The sequence below is a fragment of the Urocampus carinirostris genome, chromosome 1 (genome assembly GCF_059441175.1).
Source record: "Urocampus carinirostris isolate Australia breed hairy pipefish chromosome 1, RoL_Ucar_1.0, whole genome shotgun sequence".
Classification (NCBI taxonomy): domain Eukaryota; kingdom Metazoa; phylum Chordata; class Actinopteri; order Syngnathiformes; family Syngnathidae; genus Urocampus; species Urocampus carinirostris.
The window spans coordinates 48969766-48995503 of NC_142349.1; the positions used below are offsets into that span (position 1 = coordinate 48969766).

At 39.7% G+C, this 25738-nt stretch overlaps 2 protein-coding genes across 2 annotated transcripts; both read left to right on the forward strand.

Moving 5' to 3' along the window:
- The first annotated feature begins 1334 nt into the window (after positions 1-1334).
- Positions 1335-11660, forward strand: LOC148374995 (mitochondrial glycine transporter A-like). Its single transcript, XM_088343236.1, has 8 exons — positions 1335-1605; positions 2299-2378; positions 3580-3704; positions 5379-5463; positions 5548-5727; positions 9102-9270; positions 9443-9603; positions 11047-11660. The coding sequence occupies exons 2-8, from the start codon at positions 2364-2366 to the stop codon at positions 11167-11169; spliced, it is 858 nt and encodes a 285-aa protein (XP_088199362.1). The 5' UTR covers positions 1335-1605; positions 2299-2363; the 3' UTR covers positions 11170-11660.
- Positions 11661-15757: 4097 nt separating this feature from the next.
- rpsa (ribosomal protein SA) lies at positions 15758-18593 on the forward strand. Its single transcript, XM_088343237.1, has 8 exons — positions 15758-15894; positions 16977-17150; positions 17232-17350; positions 17588-17833; positions 17908-18036; positions 18101-18266; positions 18349-18387; positions 18460-18593. Exons 2-8 carry the CDS (start codon positions 17018-17020, stop codon positions 18552-18554), a joined length of 927 nt encoding a protein of 308 aa, XP_088199363.1. The 5' UTR covers positions 15758-15894; positions 16977-17017; the 3' UTR covers positions 18555-18593.
- The last annotated feature ends 7145 nt before the right edge of the window (positions 18594-25738 follow it).

A 25738-nucleotide genomic window follows, 5' to 3' on the forward strand; every position in this document is an offset into this window, starting at 1 on the left:
TGTACTTGCCCGAGACACACCACAGGAAATAGGGTCACTACCACCCGTGTGGTTAAGGGATCTATCCACCCATCCCCTAACCCAGGGGATGGGTGGATAGTCAGGATGGTCAGGAACCTTTTTTACCCAAAGAGCCATAAAAGCAAAAAATGTTTTAAAAATAAATTGAGAGAGCCACATCATACATTTTGAGACAAAATTGAAAATACTGCCAAACATGCTCCCTAGACAAATCTAATTCTTCAGCACACTTTATTTCACCGTGTGTCATTTCATGATTTAATCAAATGTCTCATCTCATCGGCTGCACTGCTTATCCTCAGTAGGATTGCAGGGGTGCTGGAGCCCATCCCAGCAATCATCGGGCAGTGGGCAGGGGACACCCCAAACTGGTTGCCAGCCAATCGCAGGGCACACAGGGACAGACAACTCGCTTGCTCATTCACACCTAGGGACAATTTGGACCAGCCAATCCACCAGAAATGCTTGTCTTTGGAATATGGAAGGAAACCCACGCAAGCACGGGGAGAACATAAAAACTGCACAGGAAGTCTGGATTTGAACCCACACAGGGGGTTCCCAAGACGTCAGAACTGTGCCGCACACGCACTAACCACTGCACCGCCGTGCTGCCCTTAATCAAATGTATGAATTGAAAATAATGCCAAATCATGTGTCCCAAATCAATGTAAATATCCCATTTACAATTTGTCTTCTACCTTCAGTTAAGAGTGTTGAGGCAATTTTTTTCCACGAAATTCGTCCTTAATAACGGTTTTAAAACAATGTGCATGCAAAGTTATTTTGTAAAAATGTCACATAATACTGCAAACAATAAGCATATCGTCATATTCACTTTCGGAGTAGACTGCACTGAGCGAGAGAGAAGAATGTGCCTTGCGCTGTGTGCAGGGATCCGCCCACCTGTACTGCTCACCCAATCAAAGTCGCTTGCCAGCGTTTTATTTATCAGTTGAAATGGTTTCTTATCCATCTTCTGCATTAAGTTTTTTTCGTCTTTATATGGACAAATATCGTGATGAAATCTCTTGACTTCGGAACGCCACAGAGAGATGTGCAATTGTTACATTTTATTTCGGAGCCATATGTCCTCATGATAAAAGTCACATATGGCTCCCGAGCCATAGGTTCCCTACCCAATTCCTGAATAAAATGTCACTGTGGGGTAACGGCGTGATATATAAGAGCGACAGTGCCAACAAAAATGGTCACGGGTCAGAAACGCTAAGCCCCTGAAAAAAAGCAGTAGATGTGACAGAATGCTAATATTTTATGTGTGTTTATCGAAAGCCATTAATAATATAAAATAGTGTTCACGTTAATAGGCGCGGCTTCCTGGGACCATCCAATTGTAACCGCCCTGCATGCTCCCGCCCTCAACAGGAACCGGCTAGTTGCTCAGTACTCGAATTTTTGAGGGCGAATTTTGTTAAGTAAACGTCGTGTTGCCGATGTGCTAAAGTTAGCCTTTTAAGTTTCGTTATGACCAAGACAAAGTTTCGCTTTAAGTTTCATTATTAATGTTGGTGAGACTACTTGGGTTCTAGTTTCTGCTGGAAGAAAGGAAGGTAGCGTGACGATAAGGTATGTCGTTATTCTCTTATGCGCAATTTTATGTTTATATCTTCGAATATTTGTTACCGTTTATCTTATATAGTTGTCACTCAGATCAATTCTCCCGTGGTTTCGATTTATGAACGTGCGTTCCGTGTCAGTCGTTATAAATGAATCTGTATATGAAATCTATTGAACAGCATGTAACCTGAACCATTACATCATATTGACCTCAATTCTCGAATGACATCAGATAAACGCTGATGTTGTACGTGAGCCATTACTATTATTTTTTTCTTAAACTAAATTTCGAAGGAAATTGCCAGGTGTTGATTTCAGTTTATTGTGTCGCAGAGGATATAAAATGCAGACTAGTTATGCATAAAAATCCATTAAAGCATCCAAGCTGCTTTTTAGAGGTCATTTTTGATAGTTCTTGATTTTTTTTAAACTGTCACCCTTAAATCAGATTGGAAGAAAAGAATGATGTGGATCATGACACTTATCAGTGACCTTTGATTTGTAAAATGAGTTGCTGTGTGTCAAATCAGCTTCTTACAATTAGACACACATGGTTAGTCTCGTGATTTGTCTGTAATAGTGTGTGCGTGTACTTTTAAAGCAGCCTGGCACAAACTGGGCCGATTGTGTGTGATGTTGTTCCATAGCCAAGATGATCGTGTTATAGTAAAGGCTTGAAGCATTTCCGTTTCTTTTTGTCAGAAAGAAGAGCTTTTGCGGTAAGAAGGTGCCAACAAGAAAAAGTTCTGCCAATTCACTCAATAACTATGGAACTTTCACTGGTAGGTTCTACTAACATGATTGTGCTTTTGCAAACGTTTTAAACAATTTACTTTGTTTATTCTTTTTTGGAAAACAGGTTTTCTTTTTGATTGCCTTTATGGACACTTAGGGAGTGTTGATTATAAACACTGTTAGTTTTAAGGTATTTAAACCTCTTCACAGGATATAATTACATTTTACTTATCGTTATGGACTGTAAGTATTGTTCTGAACTGATTAATACAAATGCACAATTCATGGGAACCAACGTAGGGTATATTGACAGATGGCTGGCATCTAAGTTGTATGATCTCAATGCCAACTCTGAATTTATGTACAGTAAACACCATTTTCTCAAGTTCGGCTCTATGTGCAACCACATTGGACGAGGAATGAAATACCTTGACCAAAAATAAAGTACAGATTGTAATGTTTAAGTGGTTGAACAACAACATCTGAAAATGAAAGAATTGCATTCATTTTTTTTCCCGAAACATCAACTTTTAGGGTCTCAAATGTAATTGGACAAATAAGTGTAATCCAAACAAAAAGTTTTGTTGTCAAGATATTGTTGCAAATCATTTTGAAGCAATTACGGCTGTGTTTTCTCCTCCTTGAATCTTTACCAGGTCTTTACAGTAACAGCCTTGAGTTGTTGCTTGTTTGTGGGTCTTTTCGCCTTTAGCCTCATCTTGAGAAAGTAAAGTGCATGCTCGATTGAGTTGAGATCTGGTGTTTTAAGATGTTGATTTGGCTTCTCCGTGCATTGCAGCTATCTCTGTTATGGATTTTTTTTCCTTTTTTTAAGTTTCTGGATTTTCTGCTTCACTTCTATTGAGAGCTCCTTTGAACGCATGATGTGTGGTCACAACAACAGCTTCTAAATGGAAAACTACACACCTACAATCAGCTCCAGACATTTTCACTATTTAACGGATAAAAGGTTAATAAAAGAAGAGCCTTTTGAGTCAATTACTTTTGGTACCTTGAAAGAGAGGTATAAACAGTTTAAAGGGCTATCATTCCTAAACCCTTATTTCAATTTGGATGTGGAAAAACTCAAACTGCAGCGGAGATTGTGCGCTTTGAGCCTATCTTAATTACAGTATTGTATTTACCAATGTGTTTATGTGAACAGGTAAAATGACAAAACTTGTGTCACTGTTCAGATATATTCTTGCCAGACTGTTAGTGGTACCATCTCACCTCCCTCCACTTTAGGCTCACCCAGCAGTGAAAGCCTTTATGTGTGGCGCTGTGAGTGGAACCTGCTCCACGCTGCTTTTCCAGCCTCTCGACCTAGTCAAGACACGCCTGCAAAATTTCCAGAGCAACATTCAACCTGGGTAAGCAGTAGCACCTATGTTCCTTCTAATCTTTGACAGGTCTGAGCATTCACTCAAAATCTGTGAGCATCGCTTAGATTAACAGTGAGCAACATTAATCCTGCAAGTGGCAACCAAATCATTATCAAACATGCCTTAAACCCGAGATCAAATTAAGTTACATTCTGCTGTATTCCGGAAATTACGGTAGTTATGAACAGAGCATCAATTGGTATTAAAATGTAATATAGAGGGAATGCTAAAAAACACCAGTTAATTTTTCAAATTTTAATAAATCGGATAATTGAATTGAAACGTCTTTATTGTCATTCCTCTCAATGTTGTGAAACTTTGCATACAATGAGATTAGACATGGCACTCCAGGATAAACATGTAACACAGATTTCACAGGGAAAAAAAAAGACTGTCAGTATGAAAGACAGAAAAACTATTTACTAAGAAGTGCTTAGAGACTGGCCTACGTTGTAATATGATCCCGAGAGCAAAAAAGTCTTCTGCTGGTTCGAGAGCGTTCTCCATCCGGGCACCGGTGCTGTGGAATGCTCTTCCCCCTGAGATTCGATCTGCAACCTCAGTGGAAATGTTTAAATCTAAACTTAAAACTCACTTCTACTCCATTGCATATGAATAACCTACTCCTCTTGTCGGTTGAAAATAGTTTGTGTAATATAGTGTAACAATCTGTGAAGCCCTTTGAGACTCTTCGTGATACAGGGCTATACAAATAAAAATGACTTGACTTGACTTGACCTAATAATATTGCAATATTTGTATTGTATCGCTTCTCTGGCAGGTCGGCAACCACTCGAGATCCCGGGGCCCTCTGGGTGTCCCTTGGGATTTTGTGCGTGTCATTATAATGATCAAAAAAGTCAAATCCAGCCTCATTACCAGGTCAAAAAGTTCCTGGACACTGTAAAAATTCTTAGCTAAGCATGTATCTAAAAGGGAATTTAAAATAAATTTATAAAAGGGTAAAAAATAGAAAACTAGCTGGAGAGCCATTATCTGCTGCACCTGTGCGCCCGCCATCTCAAAACATAAGACCACAAATGTCAATTGTTTTTATAACTACTTTTATATGCGATTTCCATTTCTTTTGAAAATCTTGTTACAGAATATTAACATTTTGTGGATTTACTTATTTACTGAGCAGTTTTTAATCACATTATTTTAGAAGGACTGTGTTGGCAAAAAGATTGACTTGATATATTTTCAAATTATTTGAGAGTACTATAAGATTTTTCAGCAACTTTTTACCCCCCCCCCCCCCCCCCCCCCCCAAAAAGAGAATATTTTTCACGTAAAGTCAAAAATGTGAACCGTCAGACTCTTGTGACATTTGACATCTCGACTAAAGAAAAACATGTCTCTGCGTTAACACTGAGGTCAAGCAGAAATACCATGTTTAACACTGCGCAATGGCAGAAACTCCCTGAAAGTTACATCCACGGTGTATTCACCAGTTCAACAGAAGTGACGATTTCCTTAGAGGGAACATTGCTGAGCAAGTGCGCACGTTTGATGCTTTATTGTTTTTTTATTTGACTTAAATTGATCACTCAAGTCATGTTTGACTATTCTGATAAACTCTATTAGGTCACATGTGGCCATGTTGCAGTGCAATATAAAACAACACTCCATATCTCTGCCTTTTTTTTGTTATTCTTTCAGTTGTGGCCGTATCGGGATGATGAGGGTAATCCTGAATGTCGTAAGGACTGAGAAGCTCCTTGGATTGTGGAAAGGAGTTTCACCGGTGGGGTGGCAAGACTCACGGCACCTGTATGGATTTTTTTGAGTCAATAACTTAATTGCTCTCCTGTTTTTGTGTTTTTCCCAGTCCTTTTTGAGGACCATCCCTGGGGTGGGTCTTTACTTCAGCACCTACTATTCGTTGAAGCAACACTTCTTTCAGGAGAAGAACCCGGGACCCTTGGGGGCTGTGCTGCTGGGGGGTGGGGCCAGGACAGTAGTTGGCGTCCTCATGCTTCCTGTGACAGTCATCAAGACTCGTTATGAAGTAAGTCAGCACCCTATATTTAGAGCAGTGTTTAGGTCACGGTTTGAATCCCGCATCCTTCAAGCGCCTGGGTCGTTGGGGCACAACTTCCTGTAGTGTGTCTTGAGCAAGTACAGCCTGGCGGTGCCAATCCTTCCCAAGGCCATTTTTATGGCTTGGGTTTTGCTCCCCACGCCTCCTGATCTTATTCAGATACAACACCTACATCACGATGTAAAGTGTCTTCATGCTTACAATAATAGTAATTCAAATTCTTGAACTATTTGAATGATGTTTAACCATAATTTATGTTGGGGTTTTTTTCAGAAAAAAAATAACAAAAATAAGACTTAAAAATGATTTTTAAAAAAAGATAAAGTGAGCCTATCAAATTTTCTCGTTTATATTTACATTCACAAGTTATATTTCATTTTTTATTGTTTGTAATGGGACCATTTATTAAATTGGTTTTGAAACACTTTGAAATATATAAAAAAAATGTATTTATTTACAAAAATGCATCAAAACTTAAATTAAAAGTAGATAATATATAATAGATATTCCTTTTTGAGCAATACATCTCATTTGAATTGAAAAACTCAAAATGCACTTAGGTTAGTTTAAAAGTGTGTTTTTTAATTGCAAGCAATTTAATAAATGTCTTGACAAATAAAATAAATAATGATTCTAAAAAATAACAAGTACAAAAAAAAGGTAGCCACCTATTTGAATGAACGCAATTAAAAATATTTTTCATGGGTGCATATGAAGGGACACTGAGGCACGATGGCAACACATTTTTATTAGTTGCTCCAGTGTCTGAAACTCAGGACAAAAAGTTACCGGACACCAGGGCAAACAACTCTAAAATGTTGCCTGCCCAGCCATAAAGTTGCCTGCCCCATTTTTCACAACTTGAAACACAACAAGACGACTAATCGCAAAAAAAAAACATTGCTGCAAAGTATTAAGGATTGATACTAAGAATATATAACAGAACAACTCTTTGAAATTAAGTTTTTCATAAATCTACTAATAACACTAATTGCATATACAGTGGAACCTCGGTTCTTGACCATAATCCGTTCCAGAACCCTGTTCGAAAACCGATTTTGTTCAATCACCGAAATCATTTTTACCATTAAAAATAATGTAAATCGTTTTAATCCGTTCCAACACCCTGAATGTTTGCCATGAATGTTTAACGTGATCATGAAGCTATCCCAGGCTAATCGTACGTTCCCGTTATCGTAATATTCCGTACGAAAGATTACGCTAACATGAACGTGTAAAAATAAAAAAAATAGGTCGTTTACAAGTCATTTAGCACCCGGGTCTCCACAACAAGTTGTGAGCGGTTCGTTGGAAAAGGGGCTCCGTTCCAACACCCTGAATTTTGGGCTCAGTTCCAACACTCTGAATGTTTACCTAAATGTTCAACGTAATCATAAAGCTAACCCAGACTAATCGTACGTTCGCATTATCGTAATCTTCCGTATGAAAGATTACGCTAACATGAACGTGTAAAAATAAAAAAAAGGATAAAGAAAAGAATTACGAATAGGATTTCTTACCTTTGTGGTGGTCAGCAGAAGCCATGCTGTATGTATCGCAAGATCGGAAACTCGCACACCACTTCATATTTAGCTATTATATCTTTCCTAAAGGCAATAGTTGTACGAACAACTTTTCTTTTTTCACCTATCCTGCACCGACCTTCTTTGGAGGCATAATTAGGGGCTAAAACACTCCGTTCACCGATATTAAAAGCTAAAGCGAAAAGAAGCAAGTGCGCACATGATAACAGTTAGTCACGAGGGGTGGGGGCTATCGATCTACACCCGTACGCCGCTCAGCATCGCACTCTAGCGTACCGGCGCTCAAACTCCGATTTTTTTTGACCGAACAGCGAAGCAAGAATTTCTCTACATTTTTGGTCGAACACCGATTTGTTTGAACTGAGAGGCGTTCGAAAACCGAGGTTCCACTGTATGTGACATCGCTGTTTTGCATTTGCCATCAGTATGTACCTGAATTTACTCCTCTTCATTCATGCAATGTTTGCGTTGCGTCGTCTGCTACAAGCCACATGAACTCCTCTTTCCACGATGCTTTTAATGTACTTTTACTTTTAGTAGCGTCATAAATTTTATTTGCTTCTTTTGTATCTTTCTTCTGGGGCTGAGGTTTTGGCTTGATCCCTTTTGTCTACGTTGGAAAATGATATGCAAATGCACGACCTTATAATGCTTGGGAGAGTCCGGAAGCGCGAAGTTATTCGATGCAGGCCTCTGATTGGCTGCCGAGTATGCAAATTGCCGAACGAACCAAAATTCCGAAATTTACAAACCAAACGAATATTTCAAAATCGGAATAAAGCAAACGTTGTTTTGAAAAAACAAAATCTTTCGTTTTTTTTTTTCCTTGAAAAAGTTTTTGTATGTTATACGCCCAACGTAAAAGATGCACGCCCCGGGCATCCGGGCAGACGTTATTTCAGACACTAGTTGTACTTTTAAAAAAACATTTTTGTGTTAACAATATACTGGATATTTACCAATTTCGTTTGTGGGGCTGAATGAAAACATATGTGTTGCCCACGCCTCTTAAGTTGTAGGCAGAAGTCAACCAGTGTTAAGTTTAAACTTTAGTAGACACTCAAAAGAAAGAGAAAATACGTCAATGGATATTGAACTTGCAAGAAGGACTGGGAGAGGAGCTTTCAGATGATACAATTCCATCCCTTCCTAAAGCCCCCCTCAGAGCCCGCTCTTTTTATTAAAACAGACCTGCCTTAAAGGGTTTGGAAATCATGTCAAGTCATTTTTATTTGTATAGCCCTTAATCACAAAGAGTCTCAAAGGGCTGCAGAGGTTATTGCACAGACTATTATTTCAGACTATTATTACAACATCCCCTGATCTGAAACAAACATGAGGGCAAGGAAAAACTCAAAAACCTCAACGTGAGGAAAATGAAGAAACCTTGAGAAGGGACCGCACATGTGGTAATCCTTCTTCATGATGACCAGGCTGCAATGGATGTTGCAATTACAAATAGTACAGAGATATTGTCAACAAAAAATATAGGTTCTACAAGAATATAGGTTATAAAAATATAGGTTATAATCAAAGAACAGCCAGATGATTAGCCGATAGCGACAAAAATACAATATTCAAAACAATAAACAACGGTGACTCAAAATAAAGAACTGGAATCCTATGAAAATTATTTTGCACTTGTCCAATATTGAAAATGGAACAAACTTATCAACCATATTTGTGGCTGTCATGTTTACTTTTAAATCCTTTTTGATCTTGGCTGCATATTTTAATTCATAAGCGGGTCTTACACTTCATAAATTTCACTCTCCGTGTTTGTGACTTTTTTTTCAGTGTGGCCGGTATCGTTATAAAAGCGTCACCGGGGCTTTGCTGAGTGTGTGTCGGACTGAAGGTCCTGCAGCCCTTTACTCTGGCCTGATGGCTACTTTGCTCAGAGATGTTCCTTTCTCCGGAATCTACCTCATGTTCTACAGCCAGATGAAGACCAATCTGCCAAATGGTACAAAGAGATCATTGCTTGACCGATTTTCAAAAACATGTTTTAATTATTGATGATTATTGAATTAGTTCAACTTCTACCATTAATGGAAATTTCCCACAGTGTTTATTCAGCAGTTAATCATAGGGATTCTAATTTTTCTGTCTCTGTCATGTGTGTACATTCACTTAAGACATCAGGGTGTCTGCCTTTGCTCCCCTGGCTAACTTCAGCTGTGGGATCCTGGCAGGGGTGTCATCCTCGCTCGTCACTCAACCTGCCGACGTGGTCAAAACACTTGTTCAAGTCAACCCCCATTTGAGGACAACTCATGCTATCAAACACATTTATGTGGTGAGATTACTAGATTGAAAGTTTGAAATATATTTTTGTCAGGTTTAAACCATAGGCGTAACCAGTTGCTGAGCCACCCCCAAATCAAGCACCTCCAAAATTGTAGCATTTTAAAACTATTAGTTAAGAAAAAAACAGTATAGTCTTAAATGTGATAATAAAAAAAATAGACTTTTGTTTTTTGTAAAACTAAACAAAAATGTGAACAACGCAGCATCGGAAATACTCCACTGCCTTTAAACGGTTCAGTCCATTTCATTACTAGCAGCGCTCTCGCCCTCCTCCTTGCTCTGCTTTTGCTCGGCTAGTGTGCTGTGGAGTCTCTGGTGTAATACGGTTAGAGTATTTTAAACTGTGTTTATGTCAAACAACCATTTTACCACCCAATACCATCATCAACAGATATTATTCCTGATTTTAGTGGCATTGAACTGTAGTGACAGTGTTTCTGCTAACCACAAAGTGTAATGTGATATTTACAAATAGGAAGTGACACCGCGGAACAGTGTTTAATAATCCTAAATCACTTTAAAGCCCCAATGTGTAATATCTGACCATGAGATGGCATCTCATCTTGGGATCAAGACAAAACATTCATGTTGTCACTATAGAGAGAAGGAAGTTTGTCACGTACAATTTTTTTTCAATATTTTTCAAAGCGTTTAAATTAGAATATAATTGGATTAGAATTGAATTGAACCGTCTTTATTGTAGAGCGCTCGTCTTGGGATCGAGAGATCGCACGTTCGATTCCCGGCTCCTCCGTGTTATATGTCGAAGTGTCTTTGGGCAAGACACTGAATCCCTAATGCCCCCAATAAGCAGGTCGGCGCCTTGCATGGCTGCATGGCCGCTATTGGTGCGTGAGTGTGTGTGTGAATGGGTAAGTGTGAAGCGCATTGTAAAGCGCTTTGTGAGGTCTTCATTAACTTGAAAAGTGCTGTATAAATGCAGACCATTGTCTTGTCTAATTCAGACATTAACCAATGTTACAGAGCACAGCGTTGCTGCAAGTAGCCAGACAAGCATGGCGGTGACCGCTAGGTAGAGATTGCTCAATGTAAAAAAAAATACAAGTTTCTCAATCTACAATTTTTTTGAAAATGAAAATTAACATTTATATGATAGCACAGGTATTTCTATTTACGAGAAATCAAATCAATGATTTATTTTTTTAGACCGGATCAAAGTTTTTTTCATAACTAGGAGGCACTTACACAGTGTCCCTTTAAGTGAAATGAAAAAGAATAAAAAATAACCAGCTCTGGTCTGGGTGCTCAGTTACTCCAAAGCTCTGTACCTGAAATCGTCGCTGCTTTAAACATTACTGAGAGGGTGTTTCATGGTTGAAAATATCTAAACTACACACATATAAAGAATATTGTGAAACATAAGTGTTAATACTAACTCTAGTGAATTACATGTTCTTCTCTTCTCAACAAGGAATATGGACTTGAGGGCTTCTTAAGGGGAGCATTGCCGCGCTGTTTGAGGAGGACGATGATGGCCGCCATGGCGTGGACTGTCTATGAGCAGATGATGGCATATGTTGGACTAAAATCATGAGAAGCAAAGTCAAGTCGAAATTGGTAGATGTTAAGAGATGAGGTCTAGTGGCAAAACGCAGATAGAAGTGCACATCCTTTATCTTTGCAGCTGCTCGTGCCATGTCACAAGTATTTCTTGCCACTGGGGATGATGGACTTTGCACAAAAGCTAGAAAACAGGTTGAAACACTCAAATGTCCTACCCAGAAACCATGGCTGAAATTACTTACCAATATTGACTAACCTTTTTGACTTTGCTTACATATTGATTTTGGTGTCGCTCAGAGGTGTAGTCTGCATAGGCGAGCCAAGACTAGACTCCCTGTGAAGGGGAGGTACTTTCACTTCTGTAACATGCACTGATATCATATCCTCTTTTATTTTGACATTTTGTGTGCCAAAATTACTCACAAATACCTTTTTAAAATGAATGTTCCTTGTCTACTATTGTAAAGTTAGCTACCAGAGTATTTATATTTTTACATCGTAATAAAGCAAATCTTCAATGTTGCCTGGGATGAGTGATTCTAACACTTCTCTTAAACAATGTAAATGATTAAACTATGAGTCTACTAGACCTCATTACTTGTAACACGACTGCAGAAAAACATCTTTACAAATATGGGTGTTATGTCATAGGGCATGGCATGCTGAGTGCATGTTGAATTTTGGACCGGAGATCACTGTGACACAATCTAAACGTCATTATGCTTATAACACCATTGGGAATATAGTAAATGAAACGCACAAAGGACTTTGGTAAAAGTTGATCTAGCGTAGTTCCTGAAAATGGTTTGGCATTGAAAATACAGACTTTTTTTAACAGGGGTCCCCAAACTGGTGAGTGGCCAAAATCCATTTGGAAGAGAAACTGCGTGATGATTGCGGAAGATCTTAAATGTAAAAAAAAATATTGTTTTTCAGAATTTTACAATCAAATAACTGCTTGGGTTTCTTAAAAAAGAAATAGAAAATAAATAAAATGTATTTATTAAATAAATAACAACCAAAAAAAAACCTCCATGGAGCATAAACTTTTGGTTGCGCCGTGCACAGTCCAAACAGGTCCAAGTTCAGCTTAGTTGTGGGAGCACTGGACCAACAGTGTTATACATGACTTGGGAAAAGGCAATAGATTTTATCTCATCAGACCCAGTACCAGAGACCGATGTAATTTTGCGTTGTGGTTCATGGTACAATGACTATAATTTCTATTCTAAGCATTGTATGAGACAAATTTATTGTCAATGTAGCATGTGAAATTTACTACAACCTTAACATGTTTCCGGTAAAATGACTAAAGGTGTGCTAGAGACAAAACCCAATGCCTTTTCTTATGTCACCTATATCACTGGTATTCCGGTGGTAAAGGTTACTACGCACATTACTCCAAACCGAGTTCAAATCCAGACTTTGAGTACTTTTTGGTAAAAAAATAAACATAAATAAAAAGCAAAATGTGCTCTGGTATTGTTCAGGGGGCTGGATCAGATGTGTAGGCGGGTCATATCCTGCCCCTTGTCTTATTTTATTATCTCAGGGGAAAAAATGATTCTTAACAATATTGTACCACAGACTTCCCAAATGAGAGTCAGATTCTAAATCTTATAGAAAGTTAAAATCATTGAAAAGTAAAGGCAGTGATATAATTAATGTCACGGTTGCCCATTGCCCTCAATTGGCCCCGCCCATTGGGCGCCAGCTGCCGCTTGGTGCCTGATTGGCTTCCCTCCTATTTATGCACAGTGCACTCCCTTACTCCTTGTTAGTCCGTCAACGAACCTCTGCACCTGCAAGACGTGTATTTCGACTCTGTCTGGTATCGATCCTGTCTGTCCCGTCCTGTCCGGTATCGATCCCATCTGTCCTGTATCGGCTCGTGTATCTGGTATCGATCCCGTCTGTCTCGTCCTGTCTGATATCTGACTCCAGACTCCAGTCTCTGGTGCCGATCCTGTCTTATCTCGGCCTGTCTGATATCTTGCTTCAGTCTCCAGTATCCGGTATTGAGCCTGTCTATCTCCTCCTGTCTTACATCTTGCTCCAGTGTCCGGTATCGGTCCCATCTGTCTCATCCTGTCCGGTATCTTGCTTTAGTATCCGGCATCAATCCTGTCTAGCTCGTCCTGTCCTTATCAATCCCGTCTGTCCGGTATCTGCTCTTGTATCGGGTATCAATCTCGTCTGCCTCTGGCTACCTGTTTTTCCGCGCCGCTCTTCCTTCTCACTTCTTCCGCCTAACAATGCCGAATCACTGGCGTTTGGGTTCACGCGCATGACTACCCCATTCCTGTAAAATAAAGCTTGTGTGAACGTGTCTGGGTCCTCCGTCTGTTCTGGTTCTGACAATTAAAATAACAAGTGAGTACAAGTACTGTATGTATTATTTAGCAACACCTATAGATCAAAGAAACTTTATTCATTAAAAAAAGATTATTGATGTACTTAAAAATAGAAAGTCTCTTGCTCCTCCAAAAATTACAGATCATTATAAAGTTGTTTTTTTTTTAATCTCAACATAAAAATCAAAACTTTATTGAACTAATGCAAGGTTATTATTTCTTTACATTCTACTTTCCTCTATCCCACATCCGGAATATTGTTATAGGGACATTGTGTCTTATTTAGCACATCTTAGTGGTAAAAAAATAACGATATTTATTTGAATAATAAGCAAAAATACATAAACTTTCATATAAACATGCATTTAAAAAAATACTCGTAGGTCAATAAATGTGGTTTTATTTTACACGGCAGGTGAGTAGTTAGTGCATCCGTGGCACAGTTCCCAAGTCGGGGCGGCAGTAGCTCAGGAGGTAGAGCGCTCGTCTTGGGATCAAGGGATCCCAGTTCGAATCCCGGCTCGTCCGTGTTACATGTCGAAGTGTCCTTGGGTAAGAGACTGAACCCCTAATACCCCCAATAAGCAGGTTAGCACCTTACATGGCTGCAAGGCGGCTATTGGGAAATGTGGAGCACATTGTAAAGCGCTTTGAGAAGTCATTGACTTGAAAAGCGCTATATAAAAATGCAGATCAAGGGTTCAAATCCAGCTACCAGCCATCCTGTGCAGAGTTTGCATGTTTTCCCTGTGCTTGTGTGGGTTTCCTCCCGGGACTCCCGTTTCCTACCACATTCCAAAAAACATTAATTCAAATTGTCTCTTGCTGTGAATGAACGAGTGAGTGATATGTCCCTGTGTGCCCTGCGATTTGCCGGCAACCAGTTCAGTGTGTCCCCTGCCCACTGCCCGAAGATGCCTGGGTTTGGCTCCAGCACCCCCGTGACCCCGGTGAGGATAAGCGGCGGAGAAGATGGACAGATGAAATGAAATGATCTGCATTAATATAGCGCTTTTCAAGTCAATGACTTCCCAAAGCGCTTTACAATGTGCTCCACATTTCCCAATAGCGGCCTTGTAAGACGCTAACCTGCTTATTGGGGGTATTAGGGGTTCAGTGTCTTCGACATGTAACACGGACAAGCCGGGATTCGAACTGGGATCCCTTGATCCCAAGACGAGCGCTCTACCTCCTGAGCTACTGTCCTGAGCTACTGCTGCCCCCAGATGGATGGATTAGGCTTTCCTAGGGGCAGCTTTCATGATTGTTGATCTCTTGCTGCTCAGGGTACCAAACAAAAAGAAAAATGTTGGTTTTGTCACTTTGGGTCCCGTAGCTTGACATTTTCCTTGTACTTTGTAGTGCTCGTTTTGGTTCCACTATCCAAAACAGCAACATCTACAAATATTACATCTCATTAACCTAAATATTACTTGGTATTCCTTTAAGAATCACATAAATCATTCTGGTCAGCTACTATTTATTGTTCAATATATTCTAGCATACAAGTTTGATTACTGCATTTTCTAGTGAAAGCCTAGGTATTCAAATTAGAAAAAGAAGCTTAAGCAATCATCTAAAGCCGGGGTCTCTAAACTTTTTTGAGCTGAGAGCTACTTTGTGCTGCTAATTGCCGCATAGGGCACCCAGTTTACATTTCAAAAATAAAAGTTATCTTTTACTGTGTTGTTACTGTTATTATTAGGTTAACCGTTGGAAGTGGGGTCAAATCACAATGGCCCAGCACTGTTGAGCTATCTTCAGAACAGGTTCGCGGGCCCCTCAGCTGTCTCGAGAGGGGACCGATTTGGAGACCCCTGATCTAAAGTGTATCATTTGCTTTTTCTTTCCATGTAACACAACTTAAAGGATGCTTTTACACCATACCAGTGTTAAAACTTCACAAACATTTCCATACCTGTTTACGGAAACAAATCTTAAATCGATCACCCGACAGAAGTAGACTTAAACAGATTCTGTCATTTTTTGTGTTTGTTGGCCTGTTTTTAATTGTACGTATGTCCAATGACCTATTTGAGTGGCTCCATGACTCAACAACGTAGTACACTTTGTACATGATATGTTCATTTTGACTGGAACTTCTTATCTTTGGCAAACAGAGTTGTCAAACAGGTCCGACTTTGGCTGAGATGTCAGCGTCTTAGCATTGGTCTTAATATGGTCTTTCCATCTTCTTTATTGTCCCACCCCCTGTACCATGCTAGGACCTTCGCGGTACTAAATACTGCCATCTTGCAATAGGGTAATGAAACTACAGCAACCCGATTCAACGCCCTTACCCAATCAAAATCATGGAAATTCGTTTTAAATATTACGTCACATCCGGGCTGCGGCCTCTTTTACCGTCAGGTTGCAAGTCTTCCATACGGCGTTGTTTCGTGGTGAGTTTTTACACCACTGTTTCGAAGTTTTCAACCCTCCAATTCGTCCAAATCCATAAACTCATGACTTACAAACGCATTAACAACAAAGGGAGGCGGGAAGAACTAGACATGTGGGTCTCTGTTGTCCTTATAAGCCCGACTACTAATGCTAACATTGAATGCTAACCAACGAGCTTCTGACACGCGCTCACCCCATGCTGCCGCTCAACTTTACATTATGCTGCTAGCGATCTACTAGAGTAAACTAACCCGTTGAATATTCGTATTAAATGAATAATTTTAATCTAAGAATTCCAGATAAGTTGTCTCAAATATTTGCATTTACCTTTTACTATAGGAACATTTACAATCGAGTAATGAACGACTACGCAAAACTCTTCTTGAACATTTCGACATTAAATCTTGAACTAAGGGTACAAAAAGCATCTGATAAGTTGAGACCTGCTAATTTTTGGGGTCTTAACTTTTACTTGCAATGTTCAATGTGAATATCATTGGTCACAGGACAGGCTTCTAGCCGATTGTCAAATTATTACCAAACGCATCCCAATATGACATGGTTGATGGTTGCAACGGTTTATGTTCACATAAGACTCATTCAAACAGTAGTGGGTCATCTGATTAAACACGGGGGCTTGGCGGAAAGGCGGTTCAAAGTTGTTCAATCACATAATCAAAGGTTGTGAAGAATCTCATTCTTTTAGCTGGGCAAAGCACCCATCTGCTAAGAATTTACCATACCATCTCACTACAGGCAACCTCACTGGTGGCTCTTTCTCCAATGTTCTGCAAAAAGCATGTTGAACAATCTATAGTAGTTTCGCAATGTAATCCCACAACTCCTTATCTGGTTGAGTGAACTGCATTGAGTCTGAAAGAATCAATGGCTTTACAAGAAACTAACTTTGCTTCAATATGGCACAAATTTTCTTATTGCCATGTGTAATTAGGGCAATATTGAGGACTACAAATGGGCCAAAGACTTTTGGAACAACTTGTACATTGACAATACAGTATCTGACTTAATGGCTTGGAACCGGTGGTTTTCTTTGCTTTTAATGCTGTTCTACATTCCATAGCTCTCCCAATTCTCTCGTAACTCTCGGGGAAAGCAGTCACGATGTCCGGAGGTCTAGATGTCCTTCAAATGAAGGAGGAAGATGTTCTGAAGTTCCTGGCTGCAGGAACCCATCTGGGAGGTACCAACCTGGACTTCCAGATGGAACAGTATGTCTACAAGCGAAAAAGCGATGGTGCGTGCTTTAATGCTTATCAATGTTTTTTTTTTCCATTTCCTGTACATGTGCTTTAAGTGTTTTATCTTATTTATTCAGGTGTGTACATCATTAATCTTAAAAAGACCTGGGAGAAGCTGCTGTTGGCTGCAAGGGCCATTGTTGCCATTGAAAACCCAGCTGATGTTTGTGTCATCTCCTCCAGGAACACTGGACAGGTAGACAAATTCTCGTGGTTCCTTTTGAAAGACATAATTAATAATGCACATTATTAAAGCCGGGCACTGCTGTCGGTGTTCAGGTGTCGGAAGTGTGCAAGAGTATTTATGGATTTGTTTTCTTTTATGCCATTGAGGACTGATGTCCCTTGATATTGGCTTGATAGAAATAAGCCACAACGTAAACATTCAGAAATATTCCAATGCTAGAATTTACATCCTTTGTTTCCCGTTTAGCGGGCCGTGTTGAAGTTCGCCTCTGCCACCGGTTCCACCACCTTCCACGGCCGTTTCACCCCGGGTACATTCACCAATCAGATTCAGGCAGCTTTCAGGGAGCCCCGCCTTCTGATTGTGACAGATCCTCGTGCCGATCACCAACCACTAACTGAGGCATCCTATGTGAACATTCCCTCTATTGCTCTGTGCAACACTGACTCTCCTCTCAGATATGTGGATATTGCCATCCCCTGTAACAATAAGGTAAGCCATTGACTGAAATAACTTTGAAGCTTGATTCTTTGTGGTTTCTCTTTTCAATACGGTTTTGTTTTTAGGGTCACCACTCTGTGGGTCTGATGTGGTGGATGTTGGCCAGGGAGGTTCTCCGCCTGAGAGGCACCATTTCCAGGGAGCATCCATGGGAAGTCATGCCTGATCTGTACTTTTACAGAGATCCTGAAGAGGTAAAACTATTATCACGGGACCGTATCTTAACGGCTTAATTGACAGCGGTGTCGTTGAATTTAGATTGAAAAGGAAGAGCAGGCTGCAGCTGAGAAGGCTGTGGGGAAGGAAGAGTTCCAGGGCGAATGGACTGCCCCTGCCCCGGCATCTGAGTTTGCCCAGCCAGAGGTTGCTGACTGGTCTGAAGGTGTTGCTGTGCCATCTGTGCCCATTCAACCATTTCCAGCAGGTAGGAAGATTTTGTCAGTTTCACCTTTTTCTGTCCTACCCTAATGTATGGAACTTTATCTCTTTTTTTTTTCTCTCTCCAGGCGCTCCTGGTGCTGTGAAGCAAACTGAAGGTTTTTCTGGTGGGATTCATAATTTACACACAATCTGTTTTTTCTTACTGGGTTATTAAGTTCTTCCCCCTTTTTTTGCAGAGGACTGGAGCAATCAGCCTGCTACCGAGGACTGGTCCACTGCTCCAACTGCCCAGGCTTCTGATTGGGGTGGTGCTGCCTCTGATTGGTCTTAAAAATGTAAAGATGTGAAATAAAGTGCACATCATTTCTGACTGTTTTTTCTTTTAAATGTTTTTGGACAATGTCAAGGCCCATTTTTATTGTGACGTATGTGTATACGTGCTGATAATGGCTTAACTCCTGCTTGAGAGACACTTCCATTTGCCAAAGCGCTGTCGTTTATGAATAGGATACTGTCGCTGCAGTTGCTACTTATTTGTTTAATTTCCAGTACAGTACAAAAAAACTTAAGCCAAATTGAGATTTTTAGCATTTGTCGGATGCAATTCTAACCAGATGGCCAAATGAAGCTGACAGACTTGGTAAAGCACCCCAGCCACAAGGCCTTTACCCTAACATTTCATGTGTGCCTTTCAAAAATATGTCATTGTAAGTATACAGATTTGAGCACTACAAGGGGCATCTTAGTCACAAAATATGGATTTAAAATGTTAGTAGCTTACATTCATGGTAAACATGTTGACTTATTAGGGAGTCTTCAGAGATGGCATTCGACTCATTGTTTTAAATGTAGTTAAGAAGCAGTTCGAGTACTAGGCCAATCTCGAATGAATGAATTAAAAACTTTATTCGAACATCAAAATAATAACTCGGCAACAAAATGTTACATAATATGTTTGAAAAGGGTTAGAAAGAAGCAAATGCTTCTATTCCCTACCCCTTCATTTCCCCACTAAATACACCAATGATATAACAATTGTAATATTAATAACTTATGATATAAGAATAGCAACAACACAAAGTCAACTAGACGCACTGTTCCCAATGTCCCGCACCACTCATACCCCACCCTCCTCATCTCTGTATTCCGCCAGAAATGTTCCTTTGCATCTAAACCTGAACAAGTGAGTTGGACACCGTTTGATCTCGTCTTGCAAACCTTTCTAAAGCTTGACTCCACACACATACTGGTGGTTCTCACCTTTGGGATTATGAGTTCACTACAGCGCCTTAAATTCTAATTTCCCTCTTTCCGAATGAATAATTGATGTATGTTTTCCGCCTCTATGTTTTTGTTGACCTTAAATAGCAGTTGTGCAGTGAAAAATTTTACTAAATCTAATTTTAATAATTTGGACTGCAGGAATAAAATAGTATGATCTCGATATTCAACCCTGTGTATGGTTTTAATTGCACGTTTTTGGAGGATAAAAAGGGGCAGTAGTGAACTTTTGTAATTATTGCCCCAGACTTCTGCACAATATGTTAAGTATGGTAGATACTGAGGATCTTTTTACGCGAGTCACGGTTGAATTGTCTTGTCAATGATCACTAAGTGAATATTAAAAGACCCAAAAGAGAAAAAACATGTTAGGACATGCATTCCTAAAAAGAGTAAAAAATATGAACACACATGAATGAATGAATGAAAAATTTATTTCGAACATAAAAATAAAAACAGGACAAAAACAATGAGTCAACAACGAAATAATGTCCCACAAAATGTTTGAAAAGGTAGTCAGAAGCAACACACATTTTTATACATAGCCAAGAAATAAGTCAATCTGTGTTTTTTTTTTTTAGGGCAGTGATGGATCTAGAGAAGAAAGTCTGGCTGTTGGTCTTTGTTTAATCTGTAGCGTCTGCTAGAAGACAGCAGAATAGAGGTGATAGCCAGAGTGATAGAAGTTCTTAATTGGTTCTCTACTTGTCTCACTTCAGGCCCCAACGCCCCACCTTAAATACAAGTTGTGACTCAAATGAAGAAAACATTTCCACTTTTGAAATTTTATTGAATGCAAGGATTTTGCAGGCGGCTCGCAAGCTGAGTAGTTGGTGTGTCAGCCCCACAGTGGGGATGTCTTGGGGTCAAGTCTAGCTCCTGGCCTCCCCATGCAGTTTGCTGGTTCTCCCATGCTTGCGTGGGTTATCTTGCCATTCAACATGTTCAAACAATCAACAGTTCCTTTTTTGTTGTGTGAAATGACAGATGTCAACTACCATTTGCAAGACATTGTGTCCATCTACTTTTAAGAAGTGTAATTTTTTGTTTTGATTTTCTGAGTATCATTTTGTCAAGTCAATGGCCGCAACCCTCTCAAAACTGTTGAGAAACACTGTTTTATAATGTTGGCTATACTAAGGTATCACAAAAATCCTCCATACTGGGTAGAGAGCAGGTGATGGTTTTCTGGGCTGTGTTGATTACTCTTAAAGGTGTTAAAATCTGCAGTCGTGCTCCAAGCATACCACACGGTGAGAATGTATGACCGAATGCTCTGTTGCAGGACACCGGCAGCTTCTGTTCCAAGTTTTCAATGAGCACACTCAGGAAGTGGGGTCGCTTCTGATGTGTGTGTATTTGATGGGTAGAGTGATCCCCGAAATTTTAGTATCGATCCAATCAAAGTATATCCATGGTAGTATCGATCGATACCAATCTGATACCAGTACTTTATGCCTGCAAATGTCATTGTCATGGAATGATTGAACCCTCCCTCCTTCAGTTACTTTATAATTGCGATAATAACGGCCTTAAATTGTCTGCTTTATTGAATAACTACAAAGCAAACCTTAACAGTTTAAAAATATATAAATATTTATATTACTGCTGTGTCAGAACAAAGAGTCAAACCAATTTAGCAATGTAGCCGAAATACAAAAATAACAAGGTCAACATGACTATAATACCTTTTATGTCACAATATTTTTTGAATGAAGTCAAAGTGCAAATAATGTAAACACTACTATGTTCGAACCTTTAACAGTAAAAAAGTAAAAACCTTCAACGGCAACAACTGTTTCAGAACAAATGTCAAGAAAGTCAAACCAAATGAAGTGCGGATTGTAATTTAGTGTGCCTTATAGAGCCGGAAATACGGTAAATACATTCGGAAATGAAAACTACAACAAAATGCTCATTCATAGGGTAAACATTTCTAAATCCATCAATTCATTTTAGTTTTAAAACCAGATTTCCATCAGACCCAAATGATTATGTTCTATGAAATACTTCTTTGATCTTCGGTTTTAATCTCATGTGTCTTACAGTTTGGTGTGCATTATGAATGAAAAAAATATTACCCAAGGGTGAGTCTTATAATAGTCGGGAAAATACAGTACGTTTATTCGCACAAGATTTTTAATATAAAAGCAGTAGTGAAAAAAAAAGTCAAATCACAATTGGATCAAATTTGAGTTATAATATATGTCGGATCTTATGACACTAACACGGGTATGTCCAACAGCCAGATTGGCCCGCTGAATGTGTTTATGTACAAAAAAAAAAAAAAAATCAAGTCTCAACCTAATTTCTATCAAAATTTCTTTTTTTCAAAAAAATAAATACAAATGAAATGCACATTCCGGCCATGGATTTCAGTAAATGTGTAAAAGAGCTGACATCCAGTCAGGTTTCACGTTAAAGACAATATTGTCCAGTATTTTTTTCAGCTTTGGTAGGCTCAGTCTAATAGTTTGATCTGATATCATTGGCTGTTCACTGCTAAAACTCTTATTTTGTATTACTTTTTGATTTATTTTAAAGCAGTACAACAACTGAGGCAAGCATATTTTTAGTCATAGTTCCCACTTGAGTTTATGTTTGTGGTAAATTGGTTCAGATGTAAAGCCACATTTACTCAACTGGTAAAATCAACAGGGGCGGCAGTAGCTCAGGAGGTAGAGCGATCGTTTTAGGATTAAGGGATCCCAGTTCGAATCCCGGCTTGTCCGTGTTACTTGTCGAAGTGTCCTTGGGTAAGACATTGAACCCCCAATTACCCCCAATAAGCAGGTTAGCGCCTTACATGGCTGCACAGATCACGGCCGCTATTGGGAAATGTGAAGCACAATGTAAAGCGCTATTTAAATGCAGATCATTTCATTTCATTTCAACAGGTTAACACATTCAATGGCAAACATGAACATGGTGTTATTTATTCTTTGGGAATAAATGAGTTGTGCTCAGAGAAGATCCCTTATTATCCGTGATAATAATTTATTTGGTAGGTTACAAATGTGCGTCAAATGATACGAATAACTAAATGTCTGTGAAATTTTCTTACTGATCCGACCCACTTGAAAACAGTTTGGATCTAGCCACAAGCTAAACTCAGTTTGACACGCCTTCACTAACATTTTTATAGTGATGGTTAAAATGTGAAGACAGTATCGATCCCAAGACATTAGTATCGATTCAATCCAAGTTCTCGCTCAGTATCAACAATGTCGATATTTGAATCGATCTGTCCAGCCTTAATGTTTGGAGATGAGGCAAGTATCTTCCCCCACGAATGGTTTGGATCAGGGGTGTCAAACTCATTTTACCTCGGGGGCCACACGATATAACAAACATTCTCTCAGGGGCCGGACTAGGGTTGGGTAGGGTTACTTTAACTTGATTACTTTCAATTACTTTTGGATTGCTCCAATACCAAATATGCTTATAAAAGACTCGTACCTCTAATAATTACAAGGCGTTTGAGGCTCTTATGATGTGGTCCTCTCTATTGTCAATTTATGTAATAACTATCTATCGCGCAACTGGGCCATACACAACTTTCTTAGACGAATTTGCTGAACTTTTGTCTGAACTAGTAACCTATGCAGACAAAATTATAATTATGGGGGACTTTAACATTCATGTGAACTCCCCACTCAGTTCACTTACTATTGCGTTTAGGTCTCTAATTGATGCATTTGGTTTTAATCAACTGGTTGATTTGCCAACCCATAAAGATGGAAACACGCTAGACTTGGTTCTGACTCGAGGAGTTTTAACCTCAAACATTATGGTGTTACCGTGTACTACCGTTATCTCGGATCATTATTTAGTTACATTTGAGGTGCTAGCTAAATGTAGTGTTAAAAAAACTGAAGGATTTAGCGGACGCAATATAAGCATTGGCACAGTTTCTGAGCTCTTTGAACTCCTTCCTGGAGCAGTTGCGTCCTTTCCTTCATACAATGGCTCGATTGACTCACTCATGAATGAGTTCAATACTACCCTGGCTAGTGTCCTGGATTCAATAGCGCCCATAAAGCTAAAATCACGTCCTAAAAGACGCACGCCTTGGTTTACTGATGAAACTAGAACCCTTAAACAAGAATGCAGGAAATTGGAAAGAAAATGGCGAGCTACCAAGCTTGAGGTTTTCCATCAAATCTGGTGTGACAGCTTGTTAAAGTATAAAGGGGCCCTTTCCTCTGCAAAATCGGCCTACCTTTCGAAGGTGATTGCGTCTCAAAAGAAATGAAATGAAATTATCTGCATTTATATAGCGCTTTTCAAGTCAAGACTTCCCAAAGCGCTTTACATTGTGCTTCACATTTCCCAATAGCGGCCGTGATCTGTGCAGCCATGTAAGGCGCTAACCTGCTTATGGGGGGTAATTGGGGGTTCAATGTCTTACCCAAGGACACTTCGACATGTAACACAGACAAGCACAAAGAACAATACCAAAGTCCTTTTTGACACTGTAGCATCGCTTACAAGGCAACAGACTTTCGCAGATAGTTCGACGCACTCTGCTTATGACTTAATGGTCTTCTTTACTAAGAAGATTCAATGCATACAGGAAGAAATTGCTAAAGACATTATTAATACCACACATATTAAAGGGCTGAAATCTACAGATGCACGACAGGGTGGCTGTCCAGGGAAATTGTCCAGTTTTAGTGAACTGTCACTTGATGATCTCAAACAGGTGGTGAATGCGGCCAAACCGACAACTTGCTAGTTCGACCCGCTCCCAGGTTCACTTATTAAAAGTCTTTTTGGCGTCCTTGGACCTTCAGTTCTAAATATTATAAACATATCACTCTCCTCAGGTGTAGTTCCAGCAGCTTTTAAGTCCGCCGTTATTAAACCCACACTGAAACGACCCAACCTTGATCCAGAAATCTTAAGTAATTATAGACCTGTGTCAAACCTACCTTTCCTCTCTAAAGTACTTGAAAAAGTAGTGGCACAGCAGCTAAATGTTTTCATATCCAAGAATAACCTTTTTGAATCCATGCAATCGGGATTCAGGGCTAACCACTCTACTGAGCCAGCTCTGATCATGGTAACAAATGATCTCCTACTGGCAATGGATTCTGGCGGTTTATCACTTTTGCTCCTGCTGGATCTTAGTGCTGCTTTTGACACAGTGCACCACAATTTCCTACTAGAACGGTTGGAAAAATGAATTGGTCTCCCAGGAACCGTCCTCTCGTGGTTCAGATCCTACGTCTCAGATAGGACGCACTGTGTTAACTATGGTGAAATGACATCTGAGCCCTTTAATGTTACCTGTGGTGTTCCGCAGGGTTCAGTGCTTGGCCCCCTTCTTTTCAGCATTTACATGCTTCAATTAGGTGATATTATTCGCAAGTACAATATCAGCTTCCACTGCTACGCAGACGACACTCAACTATATCTTCCGTTGGAGGAATCTCCCACACTAAACTGTGGAAATTTGGAGGCCTGCCTCATTGAGATAAAAGAGTGGATGTCACTCAATTTCTTGCGTCTTAACTCTAAAAAGACCGAAATGTTAGTCATTGGTCCATCTAAATGCCGTGACTTATTCTCAAAAACTGCTGTGAACATTGACAAATGTCACATCACACAGAGTGACTCAGTTAAAAATTTAGGTGTCATATTTGACCCTGATCTATCCTTTGAAATGCATGTAAAGAAAATTACTAGAACCGCTTTCTTCCATCTTCGTAACATTGCTAAAATCTGTTCAATACTGTCTCAGTCGGATGCGGAAATTATAATTCATGCGTTTGTTACCTCCCGTCTCGATTACTGTAATGCACTACTCTCTGGTCTCCCGAAGTCTAGAATCAAGTCTCTTCAGATGGTACAAAATGCCGCAGCGAGGCTTTTAACTAGGACAAAAAAGTACGATCACATAACACCGATTTTGGCTAGCCTGCATTGGCTCCCAGTTAGCCTTAGATGTGATTTCAAGGTTCTCTTAGTATTATACAAAATCATACATGGACTTGCTCCCTCTTATCTTTCAGATCTGATTTGCCCCTATGTCCCGGTCCGAAGCCTACTATCTGAGAGTGCCGGTCTTCTGGTGATCCCAAGAGCAAAGAAGTGTTCTGCTGGTTCGAGAGCGTTCTCCATCCGGGCACCGGTGCTGTGGAATGCTCTTCCCCCTGAGATCCGATCTGCAACCTCAGTGGAAATGTTTAAATCTAAACTTAAAACTCACTTCTACTCCATAGCATATGA